The following is a 26,223-nucleotide window of genomic DNA, read 5'->3' as shown; positions in this document are numbered from 1 at the left end:
ACGCAGAGAGGGCGGGGCACGCAGGTGACGGAAGCTGGGGTGGTGGAGAGCTGCGCGGTCAGGCGTCCTGACTGGCTGGTTGGGGCGTCAGGGCAGTGAAGGGAGGACTGCCGGTCCCGGGCGGCGAGTTCCCTGTCTCCAGCTGTCCGCAGACAGAACATGCCCCCCTGACCCCGAGGACCCGCGGCCGGGTTTGCTTAGAGAAGACGCGGCTCCCCAGCACTTGGGCTGGGGCGTCCCTGCCCGCTCCTCCTCTGTCGCTGGGGAACCGCCGGGCTGAGCAGCTGGGAGAAGCAGGCCAGAGCCTTCTAGGGCCTCGGGCCCGGGGACCCGTGGAGGATGAGCTGGCTCTTTCCCCTGACCAAGAGCGCCTCCTCCTCCGCGGCTGGGTCCCCCGGTGGTCTCACCAGCCTCCAACAGCAGAAGCAGCGGCTGATCGAGTCCCTCCGGAACTCACACTCCAGGTGACTGGTCGCCGCCTCTCCGACAGGAAGAAAAAGTAGGGCGGGAGGGCGGGCTGGTCCTAACTACACTCGCAGCTCCTCAGGCCGACTCCCGCCGGCTGCCGCCTTTTGACCTACCTCCCTTCGTCCTGCCTCTCACGCTTGCTCTCCTATCCCTGACCCACGTTCAGGATTTTCTTCCGGGCCCTCCTTCCCTCCGTCCCGCCCCACCACTGCTCAGCTCCTCTAATTGCGATTTGCTCATCCCTCCTGACAACAGCGCTGCTGACTGTAATCTATCTCATAGTCTGTCTCCAGTATGCCTTGCTTTGCCCGGCTTCCTCACTAATCTTTCCCTTTGCCCACCTGTTTGCCGCGTTGGCAGAATTGTTAAAATTCTGTACTTGGGTAAAAAGAATCGTGAAGAGTGATCTCCAAGTTTCACAAATAGTGGACCATTTTTGAAAAAAACCCAAAACTGTTTCAACATTAAAGAGAAGGGAAGACAGTTTTCACCAGTGAGTTCTTCTCTGGGAGTGACATACTCAATCCTCTGAAGTGTCTAATAGAAGATTTACCCCGTTCTAACCACCTCCCCCCAGCTGGCAACTATCAGTCTCTGTTCATTTCTCACTTCGTTATTCTTGTTCCCACACTCGGGAATTGCCTTAGAGTCATCTTGATTGTTCTTTTGGCGTTGTATGAGTTGTTCATTTCCAGCGTGGTCAGATTAGAAATATTTTGCAATTCAAATTAATTCAACTGTTTTTATTGTAAACTGGTTTGCTGCAGCCCTTTATATTGCAAATCTGTGACCTCTAGTGGTTTTTAAAAATTAGAACTGCCTCTTTATATTATATGGATTTTGCAAGTATATTTACTTGAGTGTCAGCACGTATTTTAATGTAAAGATGTCAACATCTTAATAGACTTTTCATACATTTGAAATATATATATTCAGAGGTATTAAAATTGATTAATTCCTGTGGAAGGAACTTCTAGGAGCCATTTTATCTGTTACACTAAGGATTTTTTCCCAAGCAAGTTATAGTGTAGAATAGTTTTAAATTAGATATAGTGTTAAAAGAAAAAAATCACTGCAAAATGAGTTTGGCTAAAATGAGGCCTATTACTGATTGAACTTCAGGTGTTTCTTGGTTCTTTGTCTCAATTGTTCTGCTTGTTGAGAACTTTAGAAAGGTGAGAATTTGTGGTATTAAACAGGAAAGAATGGCATGGTATTTGATTTAATTGTGGCTTTCTTTTTGGAAAATTAAGTTCATAGAGTTCTTACAAGTCAGTCTTACTCCAAATAGTATTCTCTACTAACCTGTAAGAGCTACTCTTACAAAATATGCTTATGAAACAAGGTGACTCCTTTTTAACAAACAACGAAAGTTTGTCTCCTTAGAAGGCATCGCCTTGGAAGACTGTATACTATGCTAGTACTACTATTGCCAAAATACTTTTTAGAACCATACTTTTGGAATTAATTGCTTTTAATCCTTTAGCATATTCTGTTAGGTATTCTCACTGCTGGCAAATTTTTATTCTTTGAGGTTGGAGTTGAATTTTTCAAATATTCCAAAGCCCCTTGCTGCTAAAGCTGGTAAATAAGGAAAGCAATTGATGTGAAATTTATTGTATATTTTTTTGGCCTTCAAATAAGGTGAGATTCTAAGGCAGGAATTGCTAATCTAAGGATTTCTGCAGTTGGCTTAAGAGGATCGGTAAATACTCTGAGTCAAATGCAGAAGGGATCTATTTTGTTATTTTTTGAGCCAGAAATTATGGACATAATCAGACATGTGATATTATCTACACATTTGTAATGTTTTATGAACAGCTAACTTTAAGTACTTGATTCTTTTAAGTTCTTTTATAAAAATATTTGAAGTTTTTATTGAAATATTTCACATTTATAAACTATACTTGGATAATTCTGGTGACAGTTAAGGAGGTCATGTACTTCCATTTTTCAAAGAATGGTATGATCCCAGAAAAAATGTCTTCTACCTATTCTTGTTAAGTCTTCCCTTTTAACTCATGACATACCTTTTAAAACTAGCTGGTAAAAATGATGTATGTGTGCAGTATCTGAAAATATGTTGCTTGAGTAACCAAATTCATTACTACAACTTATGCTTAAAGATTTTTGTATAAAAAGACACTGCGATTGGTTATTCTGAAGGTGCACTTTTTAAAAGTTCAAAGAATGTTTCGAACAGTATTTTAATGAATAATAGAAAACTTCCTCAGTTACGAGTATTAATATCTTGTTGCATGCTGCCCACCTGCCTCACATTTAATATTCTATCCCTTCTCTAAATATAGGGTTAGTAGCTCTTTCTTGGCCATGAAAGCGTCTGACTTCTTTTCGTCTCCTCAGTAACCTTCCCCACCCCCATTCTCTCATCTACCTTCCAACTCCTTATAATTAAAAAAAAAATCCCACTTCAGGAAAGAGTCTCTTTAATTCTCTTTCTCTAATTAATGTAAGCTTCTTTTCAGTTACCTTAAGAAATTCCTACCTCCTCATCTTCCTCAGGCCTCTCCTAAAGGTTAGCTGAATTTTATGTGTATTTTTTCCTCATCTAAGTCTTACTGGTAAGGCAGGGCAAATGGGACACTGTCATAATGATGACCAAAAAAGTGTTTACCCAAAATATAATAACACATTTGTCTGCTATGAAAATGGAAACAAAGTTATATAGATTACTAGGCTCAAGAATTTTATTCCACCTTCTAAATAACAGTCATCACAGTATTCAATTTACCACTAAAATTCCTGACTTTACAGGCAGGAGTAGAACTAATTCTGTTGTTTCTTTTACTTCCTAAAGAAGCTCACTCTAAGAGACACTGTTGATTTCCCATCTAAATCCATTTCTTCTGATTTCTTAGAAGAACATTATTTTTATATGGGTTCCTGGTCTGCGGGACCAGTTATTTAATGGAGGCTGTGCTCTTTCAACCTGCTTAGGTAAATAATGATTATTTACGCCAATGATGATGGTCTCATTCCCATTGCTAGTTATTGTGGAAGCAAGACACTTGACCTAATCTTAGTCAGTGGAGTGGTGGGTTGGAGAAGAGGTCTGCTGGGGAGCTGCTCAAAACACTTTCTTAGTAATAGTAGTGTCTAAGAGGAAATGCTTTGTGTTTTGGATATCGTTGTGTTACATGGAACATCTAGAACTGCTTGGATCATGACGGAAGCAGACTGACTAATGAATGTGGTAGAGTAGAAAGATGGAAAGTCTGTGATAATATTGTGATGCTGAATTAACCAGATCTGGAAACTTCCTTCCTCCGGACTTCTTGCTGTATAAGATTATACGATACATATATATTTGTATTATACATACAAATAACCCCTCACTGTTTAAGACACTTCTGGCCTGGTTTTTCAATTATTAATACTTGCAGTTGAAACTGCCCCAAGTGATACTCACTAATTCCAGTATTTAAAGATTCTTCGAACTGAAGCTGTTAAGTATCTCCCTGCATTGACCCTGCAATCAGAAAATACTAAAATCTGATGGTAGCTCAACAGTTACTTTACTATCCTTACTATCCTGGTTTTTCCTCTCTCACAGTATCTACAGTTATTAGCTTCTTTATTATTTTATTTCCTTAGCTCTGAAGGAACAACCTGGAGCTGTGTTTGTCATTGTTATCTGTAATTAACTATATAAATTCAAAGTTATACAAATAGTACTCTTTCTTTGTTACCTTTTACTTAGGGAGATCAGCTCTCTCAAGTAAAGGACTTCTCCGTTTTAATAATCAGTTAGTTATGTGGTAATTCTGGTGCTATTTTTATTTTATTTTTAATCAGAAAATCTAATTTGGGAGTTATTTTTATCAGAATTGCTTTCTTTTTCACTCTGGTATGAGATGTTAGACAAAATGAATTTGAGGAACATAAATGCAAACAAGCAAAAATTATTGACATTGGGAAAAGCAACATGACTTAGGTGAAGTCTGAGTTCCAATTCCCATCTGTAGAATCAGGAATTGTGATTTTTATTCTGCAGGATTGTTGGTATTTAAGTAATATATATAAACATTTATTAGAGTATCTGACACACAGTAAACAGGCAGCAGATTGTATTCCTTCTTTCCACTGCATAGAATCAGTGTGCCTGGAACCTTTGCCTCTTAGCCTACATGGATCTAGCCAGCTTATTGTTTATGAATTGCTCACAAGCTTACAGCTCACTTGCCTCTGGCAGGACTACTTCTGACTTTCCATTCAGAAAGCATGTCCATTCCAGAGAGTTCTTTTCTTCACAAATGAAATGTAAGATTTCATTTTGAAAGATTTTAGACAATACATGTAAAGAAACTAGAATGTTATTGGACACACAGTAAATACTCTGTAAATGCCAATTATTTTATTTTTGTATCTTAAATATAATAGTGCCAACCTCATAGTTTTTAAAAATTGTTTTGAAATCTTCTTTTGTTGCCAGTCCTTGGATATTCTTTCTGATTACCCAGATTCTTTTAAAAAACCTTATAACATCTTTGGAGAGCCTGCTCTTGTATAATTTTCTACCCTATAGCTGTTAAGTTTAACCCCCTGTTCTCAGGTATAAAACTCATGGGTTTCTTAGTAAGCCTAGATTCCAAACCTTTCTTTTTGTAGTTTTTACTGTCAGCTCATAAGGACTCACATGCAAACTTGATAAGACAAAAAGTTTGTAATGAGAGGATATGTGTATATGTTTTAACCTGTCTAGTGTTGTATTTTTTAATAGATCTGTTGTCGACATAATTTGAGATTTTTCATTAAAATATCCAAATTTCCAACTTTTAAAAAATAGATTTTATTATTTAGAGCAGTTTTAGGTTTACAGAAAAGTTGAGCAGCAGGTACAGAGATTTCCCATATAGCCTTTGCCCTCTCCAACTTTTCTTTTAAAATGGAAAGATCTGGCAACAGTTCCCACATAACAGTGCTTGCTTTGAGCTTAAGAGTAGCTGTCCTATTTACTGGGCTGCTCTTCTCCATTTTACCAGTTTGCAATCACACCCTTTTGTACTACAAGCAACTGCCTTCATTTCATGTACCTTTCTAACTCTTAAAGGTATTTGAGAGTAAAATTTTCTTGGGGAAGAAAATCACCTTGACTTGTTGCAATAAAAAATTCTATAAGAATCTGCTGTGCCTTAGCCTATTGAAGCTACAGAAACCTACAAAATGTCAATATTTTGACTCTAAATTTAAACTCTTATAGTGAACTTAAAAGTTATGTATATCAAACAATCCCATAATTAAGTGAATTTTAATTTGATACATTAAATCATATAGTCTATAACCAGTGATTAAACGTTATAATTTCAGAGTATATGACACAATAAAGCATGTTACCATTTTAAAATTTTCCTAAATAGATGGTAACACTCAAGTGCTATCCCTAGTTAATTTTCCCTATAGTAGTATCAGTCCATACCTGCTTTTTAAAAAAAGTTACCACACAGGTCGTCATTTCTCCATTGCCAGTTGAATCCAACCACATCTACTCCTCCCCTCCTACCTCTGAACTCCTTCCAAGCTGTCTCTACTGCCTGCTCACCTAAGCCAAAAACCTGGTCATCCTGTTTTCACTTGGTCATCCCTGCTACCACTGGATTGTAACTATTCTCTCTGCCTGCAGTCTTCTTCCCTTACTTTTTTCTTCCACATGGGTGCCAGAATCATCTTTTTAAAATTTGAATTTGACCATGTTATTCCTTTCCGTAGCTTGCTAACTCTTGCCAGCCTCCTTAGCTTAAAGCCTGGTTGTCACAGAAGGTGGTGATGTGACTGATGGAAACATGTCAGCAGACACAATGTAAAGTTTCTTTAGGGCAAAGGATATGGACACTCTTAGAGTTATTATTTCCTACTGAAGCTTTCCTAATTGTGTTTCCTCTTGTCTAGAATGTACACTTCATTTCCCCGATTCTCTTTCCTAAGGTTAACTCTTACTTGACTTTTTTTTTTTTTTTTTTTTTGGCGGTACGCGGGCCTCTCACTGTTGTGGCCTCTCGCATTGCGGGCTCCGGACGCGCAGGCTCAGCGGCCATGGCTCACGGGCCTAGCCGCGCGGCACGTGGGATCTTCCCGGACCAGGGCACGAACCCGTGTCCCCTGCATCGGCAGGCAGACTCTCAACCACTGCGCCACCAGGGAAGCCCCTTACTTGACTATTAAATGTAGCTCAGATACTGTTTTTTAATCCGAATACCCATCCATCCCTGTTTAGGTTAGGTTGTTTCCTCTGTGTTCCTATAGCTCTGTGCACATCTCTGTCATGATTCAATGTCTTCTACAGAACACTGTTCAAAAACTACTGTAAAATAAGTGGTCCATGTCAAACAGACATAGAAAACAAAATCGAGTATTCTAGAATTTCTAAAAGCCTTTAATATGCTAAAGTGCATCAATATTCTCCAAGAGAAAGATACAGTATGAAGCATCTTCCAAGCAGAGCACTGAACCATCTATTTGAGCTATTTAGCTATTTATTTTAAATTTCCAGTTTCTTAATTATTCATTTTCATATCAACGTGTGTGTGTGTGTGTGTGTGTGTGTGAGAGTGTGAGTGAGAGAGAGAGAGAGGGAGAGAGAGGGAGAGAGAGGGAGAGAATGCAAATGTTAATAAGGAAGAACCTTTGTATTCTATTACAAGTTAATTACTAAAGGGATGTTGCCTATTAGCTTCAATTATACATCATGGCCCATATCTGGGAGCCCTGCCTCCCAGGTAAAGAGCATTAAGCTAAAATACCTTTGTTTAGCTCCTGAGCAGGCCCACCTGTGAATGACTGCAGGGAGATAGAAATTAACGCATCCCCTCGGGAGGCTGACCGGAAACAGGAAATGTTTGGCCTTACTCCCTCCCCTTTTAGTATAAAAGAAGCCCGAATTCTGACTCCGGCACGATGGTTCTTTGGGGGCACGAGTCTACCTTCTTCTTGATCTGCTGGTCTTGCAAATGAAGTCGCTATTCCTTACCCCAACAACTCGTCTCTCAATATATTGGCTTGTCGTGCAGCGAAGAGCTCGAGCTTGGACTCGGTAACACAAGGGCTATTTTCTTTTGTTCCTCTCAGGGTATTATACAAATTGATAGTCTTCTGTTTGCTCATTTAACTCTGTTTCCTTGAAGTTTTGTGTTTGGGGCTTGTTGAGTTTGATGCACGCTTTGCGTGGTTTTGTTTTGTTCAAACCTTTTCTGTATTTGAGATTCCTGGTTGACTTGTTTGTAGATATTTAATTCTGTTTACCATACCCTGCCTCAGGTGATAGGTGAAAAAGAATGACTCTCTTTGTTATGGGCCAAGCTGTTAGCTGTCTTTTGGAAATGGAGGCTTCCTGGGAGTCAGTAGCTTCCTAAGGCACTGCTACCTTAGAGGCTACATCCCCGTGTTGTTCAGGGGGCAGATACTACTGCTGTCCTCTGGTTGGAACAAGCGGGGCACCAGGAGAGTGCTCTAGCTTCCTGCTGACCAACGTGTCCCAGCACTGTCTACCCTGAGAGGCGCTCCTGCCCTACCCTACACCCTCTGGTTTGCGTTGAATCGGTTCAAGGGATTGGAGGACCTTCAGACTGCTCCTACTTTGCTTTGGTCTTATGTTTTGGGTCGTCATTAGTTCCTGTATTTATTTTCTTTATTTTTTTTAACGCTGATCTTTTCCTTAAATCTAATCCCATCTTTTTTTATCTTTCTAAGATTCCTCAAAGCTTCTTGTCAGTTTATGGTACTATTTGCTTTCCAGCACTGTTACAGATTTGCTTTTTAAAAGTCAGTTTCGATATTTCCTGGAGAAAATGGGATGGGAAAGGGAAATTGTCTGATCTTTATCTACTGTCTTGAAGCATCTAAACCCTTTATTGGAAAGGATCACTTAAAAACCCTCCCTTGAGCTACCCAACACTGCCAGAGATGCATGAAATCAGTATCTTGAATTGCTCTTTTTCAGTCACTTGATGTGCTGTGTGCCCCATCAGAGCAAAGACCACACTATTTCCATTTCCTTGGAAGATGCTGGATATATGGTAGCTGTTCAGTTGAACCTAGTCTTAGTTACAAAATACAAGTTTACACAAAATACAAAGTAAGGAGATAAATGATTGTTCTATAAAAGGAATCTTTTAACCATAACTAGTGCCTCTCTTGCATTTCAAGATCTGCTTGTTTACAGTTTTAGGGACTATTAAAGAAATGTGGATGCCAGTTAGTGACACATGCTGACAAAGTTTTCTGTTGTTGCAGCTTTCTTTAGTCCCGAACAGATCCAGAGCCACTGAAGTAAAGCCATAGTAATTCACTGCTCTCAGAGAACCTAGGAAATAAAATTATTAATGGAAGGCTATTTAAATTTTCTCTGGTGTGATTACAGTATTACTTCAAAGTGTGTGTGTTTACATCCAAAGAGTACTTACCTGTCAGCATAAAGATATGGCTATATGACTGTAAGAATGTTTATCAAAGTATAGTTTATAGTAGTAAAACTTAGAAACAATCTAAATATTGATGCCAAAAACTCAGCCTCTGTGCACCAGTGCCAAACCAAATCTTGGAGACAGAGTTTTGGAAGAAGTAGAAAAGAATAGCTCCATTGCTTTGCCAGGCAAACAGGGACACAACAGCCTCGTGCCCTGAGAAACTGTGTCCCAGCCTGGGAGGATTTGGTGAGTTTTATAGCAGTGGTTCAAGGGCAGAGTTGCTAATAAGGATCAGGGTGTGTGCAGGGCCTGCACTCCTTTAATTTGGCCTCAGGTGGTCTCCTCCCTTGTCTCTGCATCCCCTCCCTTCCCTGATTAGCAGCTGTTCAAATCTGCCCTTTAGAATTCAGGGAAGGTAATGGAGGCTGGAGTGTATTCAGTGTATTCCCTACAAACAAGAAACGGAGGACACAGAAAGGCTTCCATGCCCAGGAGCCCCACAGGGTCCTGCTCAGTTTCAATATCTAATAGTATGGAGTAGTTTAAACAATATACTAGAACTTTATGCAGCCATTTAAAAATATTGTAAAATAACATTTGCTGATTTGGAAAAATAATTTTTTTTCTAATGAGAATGAATTATTTTTGGAATAACTTTTTAAAAGTTATTTGAAAATAGCAAAAACTTCAAAATAAATATGTGATAAAGATTCAGGGAATGATTCTTGTTTTAATTAAGTAGAACAAATATCTGCTGTTTTGTCTAACATAGCTAGTGTAGAGGAGGAAAAAGCTTTCCTTGATGCTCTTAGGGTCCCTGGCTGGGTCTGAAAATTAAACTGACAAAGACAGATTAACAGGAGAAAAGCATAGAAATTTAATTAATGTGAGTTTTACATATCAGGGGGCCTTCAAAAGGAAATGAAGACCCAAAGAAACAGACCTGAGTATTTTATGCTGGGTTTGATGAAGAGTGGACAGTTGTGGAGGAATATGATGGGTTAAGGGGTATGAGGCACGTCTTAGAGATATTGCGGGTTCAGTGCCAGACCACCTCAATAAAGCAAATATTGCAGTAAAGCATGTCACATGAATTTTTTGGTTTCCCGGTGCATATAAAAGTTATGTTTACACTATACTGTAGTCTATTAAGTATGCAATAGCATTATATCTAAAAAACAATGTATTTTAATTAAAAATACTTTATTGCTAAAAAATGCTGTTATCTGAGCTTTCAGCAAGTCGCAATCTTTCTGCTGGTGGAGGGTTTAAAATATTGCAAGAATCACCAGTATGTGACACAGAAACATGAAGCGAGCAAATGATATTGGAAGAATGGCACCAATAGACTTTCTCTATGCAGGATTGCCACCATCCTTGAATTTGTAAAAAAAAAAAAAAAAAAAAAAAGGGAAAAGAAAAGAAAAAGGCAATATCTATGAAGCACAATAAAGTGAAGTATGCTTGTAATTGTAGTAAATGGGGCAGGGGGCATGTGGTTGCAGGGTACAATGATGACATAGCAAGGCCGGTTTGTTAGGACTCTTCTTGGTGTCCCTATGTCTTCTGAGATAAGGATGCTCCTTTCCTCTTGGCATGGGGAGGGCACCTCTTAATGAGGTTTTATGACCTGTTTCAGGGAAGAAGGGTGAGGGGGGGAGAAGGTCAGAGTAACTTTCCTGTTTCTGCTATTTTCTCATACTCCTTCAGCTTAAAATATTCAAGATGCCAAGGTGCCACATTTAGGGGTAGCGTGTCCTGAACCCCATCAATTGCCATGATTAACCTGTTGTTTTGAAATTTGTTAATGACGGTTTAGCTCTCATTAATGTTACAAATATTACCTTTAGTTATTTTTGATACCTCATTTGTGGAGGAAACTTGTCAAAAATTTTAATAAATGTCAAGAACATAATTATGGGAACAGTGAATTGAACACTTTTAGCCAATGATTTAAGTAAAAATCATCTTAATCAAATTCACTTTTTTCTATAAAAATAGTGTCTGAAAAAATGAGTTAAAACTTTAGTATTACAAATTTAGACAGGCTCCAATTTAGATGTGTGTTCTAAATGCTTATTTAATAATAGCTAACATATATTGAACAATTATTATGGTATTATGTGGGGAGGGCTTTGCATGCATTATCTCACTTAATCTAACAGTTCTTTTAGGTAGATGGGTATTTTTAACATCTGCATTTACCATTTGAGAGATAAGGCTTAGATTAAATAAGTTGTCCATGATCACACAAGTGAATGGTAGAGGATTTGATCCCAGGAAGCTTAGATTAAGAGGTTGTGCTCTTAATCACTAAGATGCTCCACTTGGCTTTGAACTGGTGGATGCTTTTGTGATCAGTATTCCCTTAAAGCATTGGACACCTTAGGGTCCTAAGATAACAAAGAGGAATAAAAAACTTAAGTCATTTTATTGATTACATAATGTTTATACAGCTGAGAAGGCTGTTGGTATCCTAGTCCAAACGTGATCCCCAAAGAGAAACTTTCATAAAAATTGTGTTAGTCCGGGCTTCCCTGGTGGCGCAGTGGTTGAGAGTCCGCCTGCCGATGCAGGGGACACGGGTTCGTGCCCCAGTCCAGGAGAATCCCACATGCCACGGAGCAGTTAGGCCCGTGAGCCATGGCCGCTGAGCCTGTGCGTCCGGAGCCTGTGCTCCGCGACGGGAGAGGCCACAATAGTGAGAGGCCCACGTACCGCAAAAAAAAAAAAAAAAATTGTGTTAGTCCTAATATTGAATATCTTCTTGAGTCTTTTCTCAACCATTTCTTCTCTTCAGTCATAACCTCATTCCATGGGATGTCAGAGGAGACATCTATGATTTCTCCATAACTCCATCCCAACACTTTTGAACCTTTCAAGCTACCTAAAATTTACATATTTGAGAGGCTAGATTTTTATTAGAAGGCAAAAAAAAGTCATAGTCCAAAAAAGAAAATGAGGAAAATAAGAGGTTTTCTAAAGCTACTAATTGAAGCAACCAAAAGAAAAGTAAATTACGTAATTGGTAGATCTTTCAAAGGTATTTATGCTTGAAAAAGTTTCACGTCTGTTTGGATATTAGGCCTCCTTTCAGCCTTAACTCATTAATACTACTTAACATTTTTCCCTTTGGAAAGATTATGAATGTTGGTTAGCATTCCAAGTGATCCCCCAAAAGATTTGGTTGGTAGATTATAACTGTAATAATTGCATGCCTGCAATTAAAAATAAAATAAAATTCTGAATGTAGAATGTTAAAGTATATGGGATTTATACTAGTTGGCATTTATATTCAGCTGCTAGTAACAAAGACTCCCAAAATAGTAACTTTAACGTGATAAAAGTTTCTTTTTCTCTACATACAAGAAATTCAGTTTGACAATTCCATAGCCATCAAGGACCCAAGCTACATCTTCCTGCTGAGCTCTCCCTAGTGTATGGCTCCCGTTCTCAGGGTCACTCCTGTTCCAGTATGGCTGTTAGAAGTTCAGCTATGAGGGCCAGGCTGGAAGGGAAAATGGACTCATACCAGTTTTTTTGTTCCCTTTTAAGATGCTTTCCTGGAAATTCCACCTCACAACTTTTCTATGTTTTATCGACTGGAACTTAAGTCTACAGCAACAACTTGCTGCAAGAAAAGTTAGAACATTGCTACTCAGAATAAAATCAGGCTTCTCTTATTTAGGAAGAAGGGGAATATTTGGTTTCGGAAAGCAGCCAGCGGTCTCAATCATAAGACTGTAGGAGACATCTCATCCAGACTTCTAAGTTTAAGCTCTTAAGGCCCAGGCTTCCCCAGCTATCTATACAGCTGGGCAATAGCAGAATTATAATCAGAACCCAGATGTCTTGCTGACTTGTTCTAACTAGAGGGCTCACAATTGCTTCTACTGAGGATGAATTAGATAAAGTGATAGTAAATCGATCTAGCACTAATATAAGAGTTTTTTTGTCTCTTTACCTCACCATCTAACTCCCCCTCTCAGCAACGACCCCGCCCATATCTCAGAATAGTATTGCCTGCTTATTCGATAAACATGATCATTTTCCCCTCAAGATACAAGTTATATTGGCCATCTAAATTCTATTATTAAAATAAAGTAGTTTTAGTAGACTCTAAAAATATTTAACATTTGTTTTTAACATTAATGGTTTTTATAACTTTAGATAAATTTTTTTTCTCAAATTTTCTCCTACAGTATAGCTGAAATACAGAAAGATGTGGAATACAGGTTGCCATTCACCGTAAACAACCTGACAATTAACATTAATATGTGAGTAGAATTGTATCCTATTTTTTCATGTAATAGGACTTTAAAATCTTTTTATTATTTTGTTTCTTAGCTATTATTAGAAGTAAACTGTTTAAAAGTGAATTTATTCCCTTTCTAGTATTTATCTCCCTCTCTAGTAACTATAGTTTATTAAACTTAAAATTTTGTGAAATAAAAAAATTTTTAAGTCATCATTGTAATAGATATTGCTGTAAGAAACTATAAAAGAGGAAATGTAATAAAAAGACGTTATTGTTTTGCACTAAAGTCTAAGCTGGAGGTAGGCTGAAAGAGTAAGAATGATAATGACAGACACTCAAAGGGATCATGTGTGGAAAACCATTAGAGATATAGACACTTTTACATCAGAAATAAGTGAAAATATTCTAGTTTTCGGCAACAGATAAACTACGTCAACCAGAAAGTTCAAGACTGAATTTGATCTGCTAATTATTTTTAAAGAAAAAAATTAAAAGTTGAAAATGTAATCATGAGGTTATTAAGTTATAAAGAGGAAAGGTTGGACAAAGTGATTGCTGAAGTACTCATTTAGCCTTAAGTGCAGTTATTAGTCTTTAGCATGAAAGAATTAAGTTATTGCCTCAGATTGCATCAGGTGGCTAGCCACTAGAGTGAGTGTTCGGGTGAGGTAAAAAGGCACTTAACTTGAAGATAGGAACCATACTTGTTCATCGTCCTATCCTCATTGCCTAGCATGGTGCCTGCACATAGGAGGCCTTGTTAAATCCCAGTTGAATGAGTGGATTAAAGCATGACTATATAACAGTGACAACCATTATGCTGTGTTATCTTGATATATGGGAGTTTCTGAATCATCACAGCAGCCCTGCAAATTGGAACAAATAGGTAGTGAATAGTGTAGTGGGGAGAGAAACCCAGATTGGTTGGGGTCCAAAGGCCATACATTGCCTTTTTTTACCAAACTAGTTTAACATCTTCAACTATATAAATGAAGTAGTTTTATCTCTCATCACATGCCTTAGGTAGAGCTAAGTAGGAGAAGCCAACAAGGACCCAGTTTTCTTCTTGACAGTGTTGCCAACACATAGTTTTCTGAGCCAGAAGGGGAACAGAGTGGCAGTTTAAAGGGACATACTGGTCTGAGTTTTTAGAGATTTGGAAAACGGTTCCATGTCCAGTAAACTCTCACTTTTAAAGACTTTACTCCCTAATTTTAAATTTGTAGTAGCTCAAAAAAGGTTAAGGTTTTTACTCTTTTTATTTTTTGTATTGAGAATTTACTGTTATTTACTTGAAACCATGTGATTGACTTCAAAGTTGGGAGAGATATGTTAATTGAGACATTTAGAAGAGAGCCCTATAGAACCAAGGCATGATGACAGCTACACTGTTCCAATCCTAGCACTTCCCATTTTATCCACTCAACTCTTTAAAAAATTCAGCATATAATGAAATAATTGTTGGCAGTATTTCAAAAGTAGGAAAGCCATAAGAAAAGTATACGGCCGGAACCTGTGGTCCACTAAATAGCCAGACTGGGTTAAATTAGGGTTCACCTGATAAAAATGCCTGGTCTAATTTTAGCTGAGATTTTGGATAGTTTGGTATATTGTGTTTGAAAGCAATTAATTGGCGTGGTGTGAAGAATAGTCTATAATTCACGGTATCCTTATTCCACATTAAGAAGGTTTTACTATACTGAATTACTTTATAGTCTTGTTGCCAAAGTGTATCTTTTTGTATACTTTCAATCAACTCAACAAGCATAGTAGAGCACTAATTACTGAGTAATCCAAATGAAAGTATGAAAATTTTATTTGCTTTTAAGTAATTTTGTTTTAGGATTATGACTGTATAATATCACATTTGTTGTCTTTGTTTTTGTTTTTTAATCTGTTCTACCTTTACCAGATTGCTTCCTCCACAATTTCCTCAGGAAAAACCAGTGATCAGTGTTTATCCACCAATACGACATCACTTAGTGGATAAACAAGGAGTGTATGTTACCTCTCCATTAGTAAACAATGTATGTATATGGTGTAATTTATTTCAAAAATGTTCACTGTATTTAATAGATAATCCTGATTTGAAGGTTATTTGTTTTTCAGTGGTGAGGACCTGTTGATGTTAAGAACTTTGGTTCATAGTAGATCTTTTATAGTGGTTAGAAAGAGATAAAATTCAAATATGCCTTAAATTTCTTAGGATATATATACATAATATATATGTATATATATGATTGATTAATGTGAAGGACGGTAACTTAAATGTACTCAGTATTTACCTTTGAACCTTCAAATTATTGTCAATAGTGAAATGTGGAAGTATTTCAGCTCCATTATTGACTAAATAAACTTTTAACCTCATTTATGGTATTGATTCTATAAGAAAATATTGTAAGTTGTGGATTGCTGATATGTTCAATTGACATAATATCCTTTGCTTTTCATTTAATTCTTGACTTGCAAAAGTGGATTTAAGATTGAGTTTTACAGTTAAATTATCCTAATGAGACTTTATAATCTTTTTCTGAAGATGAATTTGATCACCGTGTATTACTGTTACTTTTAGTTTACAATGCACTCAGATCTTGGGAAAATTATTCAGAGTCTGTTGGATGAGTTTTGGAAGAATCCTCCAGCTTTAGCTCCTGCTTCAACAGCATTCCCATAGTAAGTATGTTTATATCGAAAGAGTTTGTATATACATTTATTTACTTTTGATCTAAGTAATCAAAATATAGTTTAAAAATTCAAATAATGTTAAAAGGCAATCCTCTGTTTTCCACATCCCCACCTTCACACACAGATACATTCATACTTTTCAGAGGCAACTGTTTTTCTTTTTTAAGCTGCTTCTCTAATATTTACCTTCATCTTTCTGAATAATGCATGCATACTGCTATCTCTTGATTCTTTCATTTTAGATACTATCTATTGACTTCCTATTATGGATTGATGAGGATTTTACTTACCTTTCACAAACCTTCCTTTTCCCTCATCCTCTGAGAAATTTTTGATTTTTACTTAAACTCATGTTTGGTACTTTCATTACATTGACTCTCTGAATATTCCTTGCTGCTGAGCCTCGTACTTTATAATGATTATATTTCCCTGATGGTATAACTTTTTGCTTTTCTCCGGAGTTAATAATTACTCCATTTTTCCATTGGTTTTATTTTCTTTGATCTTTTTAATTTTCCACATCTTTTAGCAGCTCTGAAAAATACCTTTCAAATCATTTTTTCACATCATCAAACCTGTCAGGTAATCTCTAGGTTCTGGTATTTTCTCTTTGCAGACATTGCTCCATTTTCCCCCTCCATTCTGAATTAGTTACTCTACAACTGCTATAAAGCTGTCATCCTGGGATTTCCCTTTCCTACTCTTCTGTGTTGGAGTCTCCTTTTCCTGCATCCTAAGTTTTTTTCTTTGTCAGGCTATTTCCTAGTTTCTTGTATTACTGCCTCCCCGTAGCTTCCTAAGTAACGGCATGTTCCAGTTACTAAGGATGAATAACAAGTTATCCTAAAACTTGTGGTTAAAATAATGACAACATTTATTTTCCTTGTGAATCTGCAATTTGGTTAGGGACTAATAGAGCTTGTTTGTGCTCCACCTTCTGCATCAGCTGGCATGGCTTAAAACAATGAACACATTTACTTTGCTCACTGATCTTTAATTCAGGAAGGGTTCATCAGGGAAAGCTCTTGTCTGCTCTACTCATCATCAGTGGGCTCTCATCAGAGGCCTTACCTGGGGAGGTCAACTAGAATACCTAGATGCAGCCTGGGCTTCCTTACATCATAATGGGTAGGCTCCTGGGGTGAACATCCTGAACAGTTATGAGAAAGTCATATTCGCCTTCTCTGACATAGCTACTGAAGTCATTCAGTTTGTTCTGCTTCATTCTGCTTCTGCTTCATTCAGTTTGTTGAGGCAATCAAGAAGTTCTGATCAGATTCAAGGGGAAGAAAACAGGCTCTTCCTCTTCATGGTGGAGTGGCAAGGTTCTAGAAGAGTATATGGGACCAGAAATAGTGCTGTGACCACGTTTGGAAAATACAGTATGCCACAAGGTGCTTGGAAGAATAATTTTGAGACTTTTTTTTTTTTTTTTACCTGCAAATGTCTTTAATATACCCTCACACTTAAAAGTTGGTAGAGTTCAAATTCTATGTTGAAGTGGTTTTCCACTGAGAATTTTGAAGGCATTCCTCTATTGTCTATACATAGGCTTCTGTTGCCAAGATGTCCAGTGCCATTTTGATTTCTGATCCTTTGTAATGTTTATTTATTTATTTATTTATTTATTTTTGGCTGCGTTGGGTCTTCATTGCTGCACGCAGGCTTTCTCTAGTTGCGGTGAGCGGGGGTTACTCTTCGTTGCAGTGTGCGGGTTTCTCATTGCAGTGGCTTCTCTTGTTGTGGCGCACGGGCTCTAGGCGCACGGGCTCCAGTAGTTGTGGTGCATGGGCTCAGTTGTGGCTCACAGGCTCTAGAGTGCAGACTCAGTAGTTGTGGAGCACGGGCTTAGTTGCTCCACGGCATGTGGGATCTTCCCGGACCAGGGCTTGAACCCGTGTCCCCTGTCTGCATTGGCAGGCAGATTCTTAACCACTGTGCCACAGGGAAGTCCCTGATCCTTTGTAACTTTTTATATCAGATATTCTGAAATTGCATGATGATACAACTTCATACAATCTTTACTTCCTTTTCCTGTAATATCTCTTGGCTTAGTTACCCAGTTCTACTTAATTTCCAAGAACCTTTTCTTGTTCAGAAGTCAGGTGGCATCTTTAACACTGCCTGGAAATCTGCTTAGGCTAGATTATCCCATTCATTGGGTGTATCAGCCCCAGCCATCATCTTTGCCCTCCTGTGTCTTTGTCCTGGAGTCATAAACCTCGCTGATATTCTTTATCTAAAGAATAATAAACTGTATTTCCTATCTTCTGTCAGGAAAGAGTTAAATATACCTCATTCACCTTATTTGAAGATATAAGCCAACAACTGTGATACAGTACACATTGTTAACAAGCAAGTTTGATACATTTCTTAGATTATTTTATAGGTTGTACCCGGTATTGAGATTAAAATAAAGCTGACTGGTTCAAAATTAAGACTATTTCAAGGATAGTACAAATATTCCCTCACATTGAACATATTCTTTCTAAATAACTTATGTTATATTTACATACCTGCTAATAATATACCTTTACGTAAAAGTAAAGCTTTAAGATAAAGGTGAGCCATACTTTGAAATAAACAAACTTTTTAGAGAACTTTTTTAAACTTAATTTTTTCAATCATATATTCACTTGGCTCAAAAATTTTAAAACTGTAAAAGGGTATGGGGCGAAAAGTCTCCTTCCACCTTTTCCCTTGCAGTTTACTTTTTCTTCTTATTGGTATCCAGAGTTTTTCATTTGGGTGCACATGCATAGAATTCCTGAGATATTTTATGCATATACAAGGAAATATGTACACATAGTATTATTCCCTCTTTTTTCACACAAATGGTAGCAAACTATTCCCTTGCCCTTTTTTTTTTTCCCCCTCACTAAATGGTATGGTTCAGAGAGCTTTCCATGTTGGTTACTAAAGCATTTCCTCATTCTTTATGACCACAAAGTACTTGTTTTATGGATATAGCATAAGTTAAGAAAACTCCTATTAATGGACATTTTTGTTGTTTCCAATCTTTCCTGAAAGGCCCATCCTTCTTTGCCCTCAGTGATGCAGTGAATAACATTAAAAGTAATATTTTACCCAAGTGTAAGTTTATTTGTTAGATACAGTCTCAAAGTGGTATACATGTTTGTAATTTTGATTAATACTGCAGGATTGCCCTACAGAGTAAGTTGTACCAATTTCTACTCCTGTACGCGATGCTTAGTCCCTTTGCTGACATAGTAAACTATCAAAATGGATCTTTGCTAATTTATAAGCGGAAAATGTGTTAGTATAACTTTATTTGTATTTATCTTACAGTGAAGTTGACAGTTTTTTCCTATGATTTAGAGATTTTTTTTTCCTTTCCTTGAACCTGTGTATTCTGTCCTATTCTCCATTTTGCTATTGGGTTGTTAGTTAGTCTTTTATTAATTTGGAGAAATTCTTTATATATTAGAGAAATTATCCATTTTCCTATGACATGTTTCAGATGTTTTCCCCCAATTTGTTATTTGTCTTTATTTATAATGGACTTTGTCATGTAGAGGGTTTTTTTTGTTGTTGTTTTGTTTTTTATGTCATGGGATTTATCATTATTTTGTCTTATGACTTTTGAATTTGGGATCACAGAAAGTCCTTTACCACCCCAAGTTTTTAATTTCCCAGTGATTTCTTCCAGTTCTTTTAAGATTTTTTTAAAAATCCAAAAACCATTTTAAATTTGATACATTTGGTTTTTATTTTATTATAGATATGAGGGCTTGGCTCCAATTTAATTTTTTCCAGATGTCCCAATGCTATTTATTGACCAATCTTTTTTTTTTTTTTTTTTACTAATTTGAGATTCTTTTTATTATATCTTAATTGCCATATATCTTTGGGATTTTTCTGGATTTTGTATTCAGTTCCATTGATCTACCTATCCATTGCCAGTGTTATGCTTTTAAAAAGTTTTGTGGTTTTTTATTTTTAATTATTAAGGTTTTCTAATGTGTTTTGCTATATGGCAGGGTTAATCTCTCTTTACCCTCATTTTTCAGGTACTTTTCTCTATTTTCTTATTTATTTTTCCATATTAGCTTTAGTATTATAATTTCAAAATCTGTGATAAATGTTTTCTTCCAACACAATTCCAATTTATGTTAACTTATTATGTCATTAAATATGACATTAAATTATGTCATGAAACAATAGCACTCCCGTTTAAAAAAATTGTTTAAGCTTGATATATTATGGAACATTTCAGTACTCTGATACCCATTTTTTTTTTCCAACACCACCAAGTAATTCTCCAGTTCTCACCAGACACTTGACTGTTTCCTACGAATTTAACTTAATTCTGATGCTATCCACCGGGAGGTGGCGTCAGATCCCACAGATTAGGGGCTCAGTCTCACAGGCTGCTCCATTTCACATACCAATTGAAAATGTATAGTTACCTGTGCTATAAATCACAGGTTCCCATGACCTCCACCTCAGGTTTGAGTAATTTGTTAAGTGGCTCATGGAACTCCAAAATAAATTTACTTATGTTTACTAGTTGATTATAAAGGATACAGATGAATAGCCAGGTGAAGAGGTACCTAGGGCAGGGCAAGGTCTAGGAGAGCCGCAAGCACAGGAGCTTTTGTCCCCATGAACTGGGGTGTACCACCCTCCTGCCATATGGATACATTCATCAACAAGAAGCTTGTCAAATCTTATTGTTCAAGGGTTTTTTAGAGCTTATTCAGCAGCCCCCGTCTTCCCTGAGATCGATGGGTGGGGCTGAAAGTTCCAACTTTCTGTCAGTTGGTCTTTTTGGTGACCAACCCCGTCCTCAGACTATATAGGGACTCAGCCTAAGTCACCTCATTAGCATAAACTCAGATGTTACAAATAACAAAAAAGGGTCCTGTCATTTAGGAACTTACCAGGATTTTAGGAGCACTTTGTCTAGAACCTGGTCAAAGACAAATATGTTTCTTATTATACCACAAATACAAAGTAAAGTATTTAGTATTCTATTTTTTTAAAAAGTCTTTTAATCTTTCATACAAGAGTGACTGACCCATTTAAACTTAACTATATTAATTTAAGTATTGGTATTTAGATAATTCTCATCTGCATTTTGGCCTAAATTACACTAATTATTTTAGAGTATGGTTCTCTTTGAACTGCTCTAAAAGGAAAAAAAAGTTAAATGTAAAATATCTTTTTTAGGTATAATTGACATGTAACGTGTACAACAGAATGATCAATAGTAATTTATATTACAAAATGATCACCATGATAAGTCTAGTTAACACCCATCGCCATACATAGTTACAAAATTTTTTCTTGTGATGAGAATGTTTAAGATTTACTCTTAGCAGCTTTCAAATATGTAGTATAGTATTATTAACCATAATGATGCTGTATATTACCTCCCCATGACTTATTTATTTTATAACTGAAAGTCTGTACCTTTTGACCATGTTCACACATTTTGCCTACTGCTGCCCATCACCTGCCTCTGGCAAACACCAATCTCTTTTCTGTATTTATGAACTCAGTGTTTTTTGTTTTTGTTTTTCATTTTTAAATTCTACACATAAATGAGAGCATATGGTATTTGCCTTTCTCTGTCTGACATATTTCACATAGCATAATACCCTCAGGGTACATCCATATTGTTTTGAATGGCAAGATTTTCTTTGTTTTTATGGCTGAATAATATTTCGGTGTATATATACACCACCTTTTCTTTAATCATCTACTGATGGACACTAGGTTGTTTCCATCTCTTGTCTATTGTAAATAATGCTGCAATGAACATAGGGGAGCAGACATCTTTTCGAGTTAGTGTCTTCATTTTCTTCACATAAATACCCAGAAGTGGAATTGCTGGAGCATATGGTAGTTCTGTTTTGACGAGCCTCCATCCTGTTTTCCATAGTGGCTGTACCAATTTACATTTCTACCAGCAGTGTACAAGCATTCACTTTTCTCCATAGTCTCACCAATGCTTGGCATTTCTTATCTTTTTGATAATAGTCATTCCAACAAGTTTGATAGTAATCTAATTATCAAAGAATTAGCATCTTTTCTTGTACCTGTTGGCCATCTGTATGTCTTCTTTGGAAAAATGTCTATTCAGATTCCCATTTTTAAATCAGATTATTTGTTTTTTTGCTGTTGAGTTGTATGGGTTCTTTATATATTTTGGATATTAATCCCTTGTCAGATAGATGGTTTGCAAATATTTTCTCCCATTCCGTAGGTTACGTTTTCATTTTGTTGATGGTTTCCTTTGCTGTGCAGAAGCTTTTTAGTTTGATGTAGTCCCATTTGTTTAGTTTTGTAAGTGAGGTATTAAAGTCCCCTATTTTTTTAAAAAATAAATGTATGTATGTATTTATTTCTGGCCACATTGGGTCTTTGTTGCAGTGTGTGGGCTTCTCATTGCAGTGGCTTCTGTTGCGGAGCACGGGCTCTAGGCACGCAGGCTTCCGTAGTTGTGGCATGTGGGCTCTAGAGCACAGGCTCAGTAGTTGTGGCGCACAGGCCTAGTTGCTCCTCGGCATGTGAGATCTTCCCGGATCAGGGATCGAACCCATGTCCCCTGCACTGGCAGGCAGATTCTTAACCACTGCACCACCAGGGAAGTCCCAAGTCCCCTATTCTTATTTTATTGCTCTCTATTTATCCTTTTAGGTCTGTTTATATTTGCTTTGTATATTTAGGTGCTCCTCTCTTGGGTGCATAAATATTTATAATTGTTATATCCTCTTGTTGGATTGACCCCTTTACCATTATGTAGCGCTCTTCTTTGTCTCTTATTACAGTCTTTGTTTTAAAGTCTGTTTTGTCTGATATAAGTATAGCTACCCCAGCTTTCTTTTGGTTTCTATTTGCATGTAATATCAGCATAAAGAAGTCCCTTTAACATTTCTTGTAAGGTCGGTTTAGTGGTGATAACTCCTTTAGATTTTGCTTGTCTGGAAAACTCTACCTCTGCTTCAATTCTGAATGAGAACTTTGCTATGTAGAGTATTCTTGAAAGTGTTTTTCTTTTGGTACTCTAAAAATGTCATTCCCCTGCCTTCTGGCCTGCAAAGTTTCAGCTGAAAAATCTGCTGGTAGTTTTATGGGGGTTCCCTTGTACTTAACAAGTTGTTTTTCTCTTGCTGCTTTTAAGATCCTTGCCTTGTCTTTAACTTTTGACATTTTAATTAAAATGTGTCTTGGGGCTCCCCTGGTGGCACAGTGGTTAAGAGTCCACCTGCCGATGCAGGGGACACAGGTTCGTGCCCTGGTCCGGGAGGATCCCACATGCCGCAGAGCGGCTGGGCCCGTGAGCCATGGCCACTGAGCCTGCGCGTCCGGAGCCTGTGCTCCGCAATGGGAGAGGCCATGACAGTGAGAGGCCCACGTGTCGCAAAAAAAAAAAAATGTGTCTTGGTTCATCTTGTTTGGGACTTCCTGGCTTTCCTGGGTCTGGATGCCAGTTTCCTTCCCTAGGTTAGAGAAGTTTTCAGCCATTATTTCTTCAGATAAGTTTTCTGCCCCTTTCTCTGTTTTCTTCTCCTGCTGGTACCCCTATAATACAAACCATAAGTTCCTTAAGCTATCTTCACTTTTTTCCCTTTTTTTTCTCTGCTCTGATTTTGTGAGTTCCACTGCTCTGTCTTGAGTTCACTGATCATTTCTTCTGGCTGATGACTGTGACATCCTTTGTTTACTGATATGGCAGGAAATATTCCATTTCTCACTCTGCTTCATCCAGTCTGCTATTGAATCCCTCTATAGTATATTTTTCAGTTCAGTTGTTGTATTCTCCAGCTTTGCTTCTTTCTTGTATTTTCTTTCTCTTTGTTGAGGTTCTTTCTATGTTCAGGGAGCATTTTTATGACCTTTACTCTGAACTCTTTATCAGGTAAATTATGTATCTTCATTTCATTTCATTAAGGTTTTTTTTTCTGAGGTTTTATCCTGTACTTTTATTTGGAACATATTTCTTTGTTTCTTCTTTTTGCTTGACTCTGTGTAAGATAAAACAGTTACCTCTCCCAGTTTTGAGGACGGGACAAGGAGATGAACCTTATCATTCAACCTTACCCTGGCTCTTGACTGTCTCTCAAGCCTTTGTGATTGTCCAAGCAACCTATTATTTTTTTAATAGCTCCCAGGAATTAAGGGTGTGTCAAGACCTGTCATTGCCCCACAGGGGAGGATATCCATACCTAGATTTAGGCTGATTGGAAGCAAGACCCTCAGGCGGCAGCTTTTAATGTATGCAAATATATACAGTTCTGTGGGACCACAAGCTTATTAAGTCCTGCTAGCCACCTGAGCCAGGTGATGAGAATGAAAACATGGTGTCCATTGGCCTCAGTTCCCTGAAGGCACTTCCGTAGGCCTTCACATGCATGGATTCCAAGCCTGAAGCCCACCCCTCAGACTGAAGCTTCAGGATAAGCAAATAGGCCTGTTTCACATTAAGACTGTGGGTGTGTTTAAGTGTGCTATCTGCAGTGCCCTGGTGTGGTAGCCTGCCAAGAACTGTCTACAACTGTTACAGTCTCATGGGACCCAGGAATGTCAGCCCCCCTGGCCACCAGAGCCAGGTAAGTAAGGGGCATTCCCTGGTTGGCAGCCACAAAAACCAGAGCACCAAATACAAAACTGGGACACCAAACACACGTAAGATCTCCCCTGCAAGACGTGCTGGCGTTCCGCAACATGCAGAGGAGAGCACAAAGATAGTAGAGCCCGCCCTCCGGAGTCTATGGAAGGATTACATTCAGTCCTTAGAGTTGTGTTTAATTAGAAGCCTGCCCCTCAGGCTATAGCTATGATAATAAGCTAATAGGCCTCTTTCAGCAGAAAGACTGAGCTCCTGTTGTCTCATGCTGTTCCCCTGGGGGGGTAGCTGATTAAGAACTTGTTCTCCATTTCTGTGAGTGTGAGCCCCGCTGGCTGTCAGATTCAGACAATGTTGTGTCCTCTGGTTGCCACTGCAAAAACAAGGGTATAAGCTCCTTTCTCTAAGATACTGGTGAGCTGGAGTGAGGCAGAGGGAGAGTGCGGAGATGACGTCCACTGGCCTCCATTCCCTGAGAGCATCTCCGTGGGTGCCTCGATGTCAAAGCCCCTGGACAAGCACATAGGCCTCTTTCACAGAAAGACTGGGGGTTGCTTCTGTCTGCTGTCTATGCAGTGTCCTGGGGGGTCATAGTCTACCAAGAACCTTCTCTCTGATGGTTACAATCCTGAGGGACCCAGGAACATTAGCCTGCCTGGCATCCAGAGTCAAGCAATCAAGGGATGTTCCTTGGGCAGGAGCTGCAGAAACCAGAGCACCAGATGCATATAGGAGCTCCCTCTGGGTGGTACTGGGTCTCTGGAGCACAGCAGATGGGAAACAAGATGTCGCCCACCAGCCACCATCCCCAGAAAGTATCCCAGCGGACCCCTAGATGTGTGTTAAGTTAGATGCCTGCTGCCTGGAGCTGATGCTTTAAGATTGGCAAGTGAGCCTCTTTCACATTAAGTCAGGTCCTCTTCTGCATTTGGCCCTGAGGCAGGGGAGTCCAAGAGTACCAGCCCTGTAAGAATTGTTTCTTAGTTCGCGTCTCGGGGACATGAGCTCTTTTGGCCTTCAGAGCTCGATGTTTTGGGGGCTTGTCTCTCAGGTTCAAACTCAACCCTTAACTCCCCAGGGAAAAGCTCTGGGTTTTGAGTTTTCTCCAGCTTGTGGGTTGTCCTGCTGAGGGTGGGGTTTATGGTGAGATTGTGTCTCAGCTTCTCCTACCAGCTTAGATGTCATTTTCTTCTTGTTTGCCCAACGTGTAGGAGCTGCTCAGCTAGTTTTTAGGGTTTTTTTCAGAGGAAATTGTTCCCTATGTAGCTGTTGATTCAGTATTTCTGTGGGAGAAGGTGAATTCAGGATCTTCCTATGTCACCATCTTGATCCAGAACCCAATATTTATTACCTTGCAAAAATAAATTATTTTCTGATTATATCTTGAGTACATACTGCTGTGCCGCTTTTTCTAATATATACATAGTTTTTATATGCATCTTTTTTATGTTTTAACATTTTTAGCAGCTCATCTATATATTTAATTTTTCTTTGAAATTTTCCAGAAAAGCAGTCTTGACTTGCAGTCAGATTTTGCCAGATATAATGAAAGCTACGAATTTATTCAAGCTACACTTGAATACATTTCCTGGACTTAAATGTTCTCCATTTCTTCTATGAAGATACTCATTGATGCCAACAGAAAGGCCATATTTGAGTTTTGAGCATTCTGTTCATTTCCAGTGTGACCAGTTGAATTGTATATTTTCTAAAACATTTTTCTTTTTCATGGAAAGAAACGAAAATTTTCTCTTGAGGGGTGTTCATATTTTATCAATTTATATAATATCTGATTC

The 26,223-nt window shown here is 38.1% G+C and overlaps 1 protein-coding gene across 1 annotated transcript in view; it reads left to right on the top strand.

Annotated features, from left to right (window-relative positions):
- Positions 1-34: 34 nt before the first annotated feature.
- The window catches only part of VPS37A (VPS37A subunit of ESCRT-I), a 38,792-nt gene continuing 12,603 nt past the window's right edge, over positions 35-26,223 (top strand). The window contains exons 1-4 of the mRNA XM_082680429.1: positions 35-464; positions 13,091-13,165; positions 15,059-15,173; positions 15,719-15,819. Coding sequence (XP_082536555.1) covers positions 340-464; positions 13,091-13,165; positions 15,059-15,173; positions 15,719-15,819 — 416 coding nt within the window. The 5' untranslated portion in view covers positions 35-339. The remainder of the gene's footprint in view (positions 465-13,090; positions 13,166-15,058; positions 15,174-15,718; positions 15,820-26,223) is intronic.

This window comes from Grampus griseus (genome assembly GCF_964374135.1).
Source record: "Grampus griseus genome assembly, chromosome: 21".
Taxonomy (NCBI): Eukaryota; Metazoa; Chordata; class Mammalia; order Artiodactyla; family Delphinidae; genus Grampus; species Grampus griseus.
Note: the sequence above shows the minus strand (reverse complement) of the source record. Positions and strands in the feature narration are given on the sequence as shown.